The 6,872-nt window shown below is 53.8% G+C and overlaps 1 protein-coding gene across 1 annotated transcript; it reads left to right on the top strand.

Annotated features, from left to right (window-relative positions):
• The first annotated feature begins 1,138 nt into the window (after nt 1-1,138).
• On the top strand, nt 1,139-2,132 carry LOC118701341 (olfactory receptor 14J1-like). The gene has a single exon (XM_036405978.2). It carries the CDS (start codon nt 1,154-1,156, stop codon nt 2,069-2,071), a length of 918 nt encoding a protein of 305 aa, XP_036261871.1. The 5' UTR covers nt 1,139-1,153; the 3' UTR covers nt 2,072-2,132.
• The last annotated feature ends 4,740 nt before the right edge of the window (nt 2,133-6,872 follow it).

The following is a 6,872-nucleotide window of genomic DNA, read 5'->3' as shown; positions in this document are numbered from 1 at the left end:
AGGAGGAGCAGGAGGAGCAGGAGGAGGAGGAGGAGGATGTGCTGCAGAGCGGGGCTGCCCTGGGCACCGTCAGAGGGACAGGGCAGGACGGCTCCTGCTGCCAGGGACGGCTGCAGGGGCTGAAGCTGGGGCTGCAGCCAGGGCTGCCCAGGGCTGTCCTGCAGAGCAGCTCCTGCAGCCCTCAGGGCTCTTGGCCAGCCCAGGGCATGTGCCACCTGCCAGGGGCAGCTCTCAGCCTGCCTGGCAGCTCCCCATGGACGCTGCAGGGGAGAAGTTCCAGGTGCAAGGAGCCACCCCCATCAGGGCAGATTCCTCCTGCTCTGGAGATGGTGCTGCATGGCCAGGGCTGCTCTCAGCTTTCTCCTAAAGGGAAGGGAAAGGGGCTCTCAGCTTTGGCTGTGTCACTGAGCCTCCTGCACTGTCAGCCTGGGCATCAGCAGATGGGCCTCAGATCTCCCTCAGAAAGTGCCTCCTCAGCCTCCTCTCCCTACAGACAGCAGCAGCAGCACCTTGGCTTGCAGCATCTCTGTTTGTCTGGCCTGCCCTTAAGGCCCTGCTGCCAGGGAGATGCCCCTGGGCAGTGCCCTGTGCTGGGAGGGGTCTGCAGGGCAGAGCTGAGCCCCCAGGGCTGGGCTGTGCTCTGGCAGCACTGGCAGGGATAAGGCTTGGATAGAGAGAAACAGCTCCCAGCAGGCACAACTCCGGGCAGCAGAGAGACAGAGCAACCCTTGGTATCCCATCCTGTCCGGCTGCACAGGGAAAGAGAGAAGGGCTTAGAGAAACTGACTTTTAAACTCGAGTCTTTAAAAACTCCACTTTATTTTTCAAGCACATTTTAATTTCAATCATGCTGAACTAGAGGAAGGTGTAATAAGCAAAGGCACCTGTGTGGTTCCAGTAGTTCTGACTGCACTGGGGCCCAGGGAGCCCTGTTTTCCCTCTGGGCTTCCCAGCGTTCAGGCTGAGAGCAATGCTGAAGATGAGGCAGGAACTCAGGAGCACAAACACAAGCTCAAAAATAAAAATGTTGAATGAAGTTCTCCAACAGGTAGAGAAGTAGTTTTGAGGGAATTCCTAAAATAACTCCATAGGATTGACTCAAAGAGCTTGTCAATGTCTTGTTTCAACAGTCCACCATGCCCAGAGTATAGGAATGTCCAACAGCAGCTCCATCAGGCACTTCCTCCTGCTGGCATTGGCAGACACGCGGCAGCTGCAGCTCCTGCACTTCTGCCTCTTGCTGGGCATCTCCCTGGCTGCCCTCCTGGGCAACGGCCTCATCATCAGCGCCGTAGCCTGCAGCCACCACCTGCACACGCCCATGTTCTTCTTCCTGCTCAACCTGGCCCTCAGCGACCTGGGCTCCATCTGCACCACTGTCCCCAAAGCCATGCACAATTCCCTCTGGGACACCAGGAACATCTCCTACTCAGCATGTGCTGCACAGGTTTTCTTTTTTCTTTTCTTTATGTCAGCAGAGGTTTCCCTCCTGACCATCATGTGCTACGACCGCTACGTGTCCATCTGCAAACCCCTGCACTACGGGACCCTCCTGGGCAGCAGAGCTTGTGCCCACATGGCAGCAGCTGCCTGGGCCAGTGCCTTTCTCAATGCTCTGTTGAACACAGCCAATACATTTTCTCTGCCCCTGTGCAAAGGCAATGCCCTGGGCCAGTTCTTCTGTGAAATCCCACACATCCTCAAGCTCTCCTGCTCACACTCCAAACTCAGGGAACTTGGGATTGTTGTGGTTGGTGTCTGTGTAGTTTCTGGCTGTTTTGTGTTCATGGTTTTCTCCTATGTGCAGATCTTCAGGGCCGTGCTGAGGATCCCCTCTGAGCAGGGACGGCACAAAGCCTTTTCCACCTGCCTCCCTCACCTGGCCGTGGTCTCCCTGTTTCTCAGCACTGGCTTTTTTGCCTACCTGAAGCCCTCATCCATCTCCTCCCCATCCCTGGATCTGGCAGTGTCAGTTCTGTACTCGCTGGTGCCTCCAGCCCTGAACCCCCTCATCTACAGCCTGAGGAACCAGGAGCTCAAGGATGCCCTGAGGAAAATGATGACCAGATGATTTCTGAAGCAACCAACTTCCCGTTTTCTTCTGCATAGTTTTCGGATTGCAACTCATGACAGGCCAAATAGGCCTTCCCAGTTCTTTGGTAGTTTTCAATGGGGCTTTCTGTTATTAAATTATTCTAAAAGAAATTTTTTAATCACCCCCATGAAATTCACTGTCTGCCTCTTGAATTTGACCCAGAAGCTCTGTAAACCAGGGTTTGGGCTATCACTACATTTGAAGAAAATAAACTACCTTGCAGTGCCTGTTTTATCTGGGATCCCAGCTCAGAGACCTGCATGAAGTTAGAGGGGAGAAGGGGAACAAGTCCCAGCAGAGCAGCACAGCCAGGGAGCAGCGGGGATTGGTCCTTTCAGAGCTGCCCTGCCCAGCTCCACCCTGTCCTTGCCAGCCCTGCTGTGGCTGTAAGGCCGGAGTGCTCTGGCAGCTTGGTCCCTGTCCTGCTGCGTGTCCCTGCTGTGGCCACAGGCAGGGCCAGGCCATGGGCACTGCTGGGACACAGCTTGGCTCCAGCACAGCAGCTCCATCAGCAAAGGGCATCTGCTGAGGGCAGGGCAGGGAGGCTTTGCTCTCCTCCAGAGCTGCTGTCAGCAATGTGCTCCAGGAATGCCCTGGCCCAGCAAAGCCCAGTGCCTGGGGCAGGGGGGAGTGTGCAGGGGGGGCTCACAGCAGTGTCCTGGCCCAGCCAGAGCTCCTGGCATGGACCTGAGGCAGCAGCAGAGCAGGGCCTGGGCTGTGTCTTTGTTCTGGGACAGCCTGGGAAGGTGCCCCGGGGCAATTATCCCACAGCAGCCCCTGCAGCCACCATTGCCAGCACTGGCCTCTCCCCACCTGCAGGAGGTTGTTTGTGCCTGCACGGAGGGACACCAAGGGACCAGGCCAGCAGGCCATGTTTGCTCTGTGCTGAGGAGATCTCAGCAGTGCATGGTGTGTGTGTGGGGAGATGAACCCCAGTGAGCACAAACACCATCAGCAGCACCCGGGGGTGGCACAATTCCAGCGGCACAAACAGTGCCTTGAGGCCACTTCACTCTGAGAGTAACATCCTCTGGGAAAACACCTGGATTCTTTGCTGGGTTGTGGTTAGGACTGCAGGGAGAGAAATATCCCAGGCAGGGAGGCTCCAGGAAAAATGCTCAGGGCAGCCATGGACTGCACAGAGAGACATTGGATAGAGTGAGCGTCTGTGGGGAGAAATCAGAGCTGCCTCCCTTCTGAACCAGCTCGAGGACCTGACAGGGCTGTGCTGTGTTCTGGGCACTGGCCTGGAACTGAGGGATGTGGAAAAGGCCTTTGGTGTCAGGGCTGTTGAGAAGGCTGGGCAGTGTCACTGTGGGACCTCTCTCAAACCCCTTGGAAAGGCCAGAGCCATCCCAGAGGGTCCTGGGCACTTGGGAAGGGCAGACATGGAACCAGTCTGCAAACAGGGCAGGGAGGGGGACTGGGAGAGTCACAGCCTGGTCAGGCTCAGCAGGGAAAGGGATGTGGCAAATCCTCCTGCAGCCTTTCCAGGCACTGGCAGGACAGGGCAGGCACTGCAGAACCCACGTGGGAGGGAAAAGAAGGGGATGTTGTGTGCCCAGACTTCAGCCAGGCCTGGGACAGGGTCTGCTGTGGTCTCCTCAGAGCCAGAGAGCTGGGCTGAAGGAGTGGAATATGGGCTGGGTGGGAATTTGGCTGAACAATGAGGGTCAAATGTCATCCATGGTACAGAGTCCTCTTGGCAGCTACGCCCTGGTGACATCCCTCAGTGACCAGCCCCTGACCACCACTGTGGAATATTTCTATTGTCTCTAAAATGGCATTAAATGAACTTTCAATTCCTTTGTGGATGCTGCCAAATTGCAGGGAGTCTGTGACTGAACTCATCTAGTTAATGGTGCCTGCAAACATAATTGGGCAAGATGAGTGAGTTGGGTAAATTTGTCTTGTCATCAGGTGCCAAGCAAGCCACAAGAAAGGACAGAAAAAACTCATGCATCAGAAGAAAGGCAGTTCAACAGGGAAAAACCCAAATCCAATGATAAAAACCTCCAAACTCAACCAAAAAAAAGGCACAGCAAGACCCACTAACAGAAGAAAAGCAAATCCTTAGGAAATCTCCTATCAGCAGAAAATGTTTGACCACCTTGTGGCAGGAGAAGATTCTGTATGTGTTGGTGCTGTTTTCAAAGAAAAATGTCTTAAAAATAAATTATTCCCTACTCCCCTTGCCCCCCTGCTTCTCTCAGGTGATTGCTGATCATGGTGTGACATGGAGTGGAACATCCCTTGGGTCAGTCCAGCCCAGCTGTCCCATCCCTGTTCCCCAGGAACACTTGCCCACCCCAGGCCCATAGGTTGAGGGGGTTGCAGACGCCTCATGGGGGGCGAGCACTGAGACAAGGACAGGAGAACAGAACAACATTTACTCTTGTCAAGGACAGTAGAACAGAACAGCACAGCCTTGGAGAAACTGATTGAGGATGTGCCTCTGGCAAACAGAAGCCACACAAAATGCAAGCAGGATGCCAGCTCAGCTCTGCAAGGCTGACAAAACAGAAGTTATGCAGAACAATAATATTGCCCTTACTCAAAAGGGGGGGTCAAGGAACATCCACCTTCAAAGGACACCGGATGTTGAAGACAGACCCCAAAGAATCATAAAAGGATTTGTCATAAGGGGTGCAACTATGTCAAATAAATTCAAAGACGTGGGGATAGCTAGTGGATACATAATGAGTGTGTGTGATAAAAACTCTGTTCATTCAATGCTCAGTGCAGTCGAATGGAGGAAGGATGGCCCAAGTGACCACCATGCTGTAATAAAGAAGACCTCCTTTCAAATACTCCAAACTCTGTTCAGAAGTTTCTATCCAGTGGATTTCAGTATCAGTGGTGTCCTTGACTCCATTATGCCCCACACTTTCACAATGGCCCCTTGGTTCCATGAGGCCCTGCTGTAGAACAATGGACCCTTGGTTCCATTGGGTTCCGTACTGTCAAAATGGCCTCCTTGGTTCTGCACTGCCACAATGCCCTCCTTGGTTCCACAAGGCCTTGGTGTGTCACAACAGCCCCTTGGTTCCATCAACTGCCACAGTGTCACCCTGGTCTCTTGGATCTGCAGTGTCACAATGGACAATTGGTCACAAGCAGCCCCGCTGTGTCACCATGAATATTTGGTTCCATGGGGCCCCAGAGTGTCACAACGGCCCCTTGGTTCCATGAGGTTCCACAGCATCACCATGGTCTCCTTGGATCTGCAGTATCTCCATGAACCCTTGGTTCCACGTGGCCCTGCTGTGTCACAGTGGTTCCTTGGTTCCATGAAGCCCCAGTGCATAACAATGGAATCTTGGTCCCGTGAGGTTCTGTACTGTCACCATGGTCTCCTTGGTTCTGGACTGTAACAATGGACCCTTGGTTCCAGAGGTTCCATGATGTCACAATGGTCTCCTTGGTTCCATGAGGTTCCATGATGTCACAATGGTCTCCTTGGTTCCACAAGGTTCCATGATGTCACAATGGTCTCCTTGGTTCCATGAGGCCTTGCTTTGTCACAATGGCCCCATGGCTCCATGAGCTTCCATGGTGGCACCATGGTCTCCTTGGTTCCACATTGTCACAATGGACAATTGGCTCCATGGGCCCTGCTGTGTCACAATAAACCCTCAGTGCCATGAGGTTCTGTGGTGTCACAATGGTCTGCCTGGTTCAACGAGGCCCTGGAGTGTCACAATGGCTGCTTGGTTCCATGAGCTTCCATGGAAGCAACAATGGTCTCCTTGTTTCTGCAGTGCCATAATGGACCCTGGTTCCATGAGGTCCCTAAATGTCACTGGTCTCCTGGGTTCCATGTGGCCCTGCTGTGTCATCACGGCCCCTTGGTTCCATGAGTTTTTGTACTGTTAGCAATGGTTCCTTTGTTCCAATGAGGCCCTGCTGTGTCCCAATGGACCCTGGGTTCCATGAAGTTCTTCAGTGTCACAATGGCCCCTTGGATCCATGAGTTTCTGTACTGTTAGCAGGGAGTCCAGGGGGGAGTCCAGGTTTCTGTATCTCCAGAGGAAGGGGTTGATCAGTGCCATGGGGGCAGTACAAAGATGGAGCCAGTGGGGGAAGGGGGAGGGAGTGGCTGAGGGACACAGAACAAGGGGAAGGAGCCAATGGGGTCAAACAGCTTTTGAAGGAAGCTTCTTGTGTCTCCCTAACCCAGGGAATGACTCTCAGGGTCTCCACAGCTGCAGAGTGTCACAATGGCCCCTTGGTTCTTTTGGGCTCCTCAGGATCCCAGTGGCCCCTTGGCTGCATGAGGCCCAGCTGTGTCACAATGGCCCCTTGCTTCCATTGGCCCCAGAGCATCACAATTGTCCCCTCATAGTTCCATGAGGCCCCTCAATGTCACAATGGACCTTTAGTTCCATTAGTCCCACACTGTTCCATGAATCCTTAGCTCCATGGGGCCCTGTAGTGTCACAATGGTCCCTTGGTTCTGTGGTGCCACAAAGGGCCACAAGTGCCATATGGCCCAACAGGGCCTCATAGTGTCACAATGGACTCCTTGGTTCCATGGAGACACAAAGTGCCACAATGGCCCTTTGGTTTCACCAGGCCTCAAAGTGTGAAAATGGCCTCCATGGTTTCATGCAGCCATGCCGTGTCACAATGGACCCTTGACGCCATGATGCCCCATAGTGCCACAGTGGTCTCCTTAGTTCTACATTTTAAGAATGTCCCCTTGGTCCCATGGAGCCCCACAGTGTCACTATTGTGCCCTTGCTTCAATGAGGCTTTGCTGTGTCACAATGGCCTC

This window comes from Molothrus ater, unplaced genomic scaffold, assembly GCF_012460135.2.
Source record: "Molothrus ater isolate BHLD 08-10-18 breed brown headed cowbird unplaced genomic scaffold, BPBGC_Mater_1.1 matUn_MA591, whole genome shotgun sequence".
Taxonomy (NCBI): Eukaryota; Metazoa; Chordata; class Aves; order Passeriformes; family Icteridae; genus Molothrus; species Molothrus ater.
This window is presented reverse-complemented; position numbering and strand designations above follow the sequence as displayed.

Coding starts and splice junctions, on each gene's coding strand:
- LOC118701341 (XM_036405978.2), top strand. CDS start 1,154: ATGTCCAACAGCAGCTCCATCAGGCACTTCCTCCTGCTGGCATTGGCA.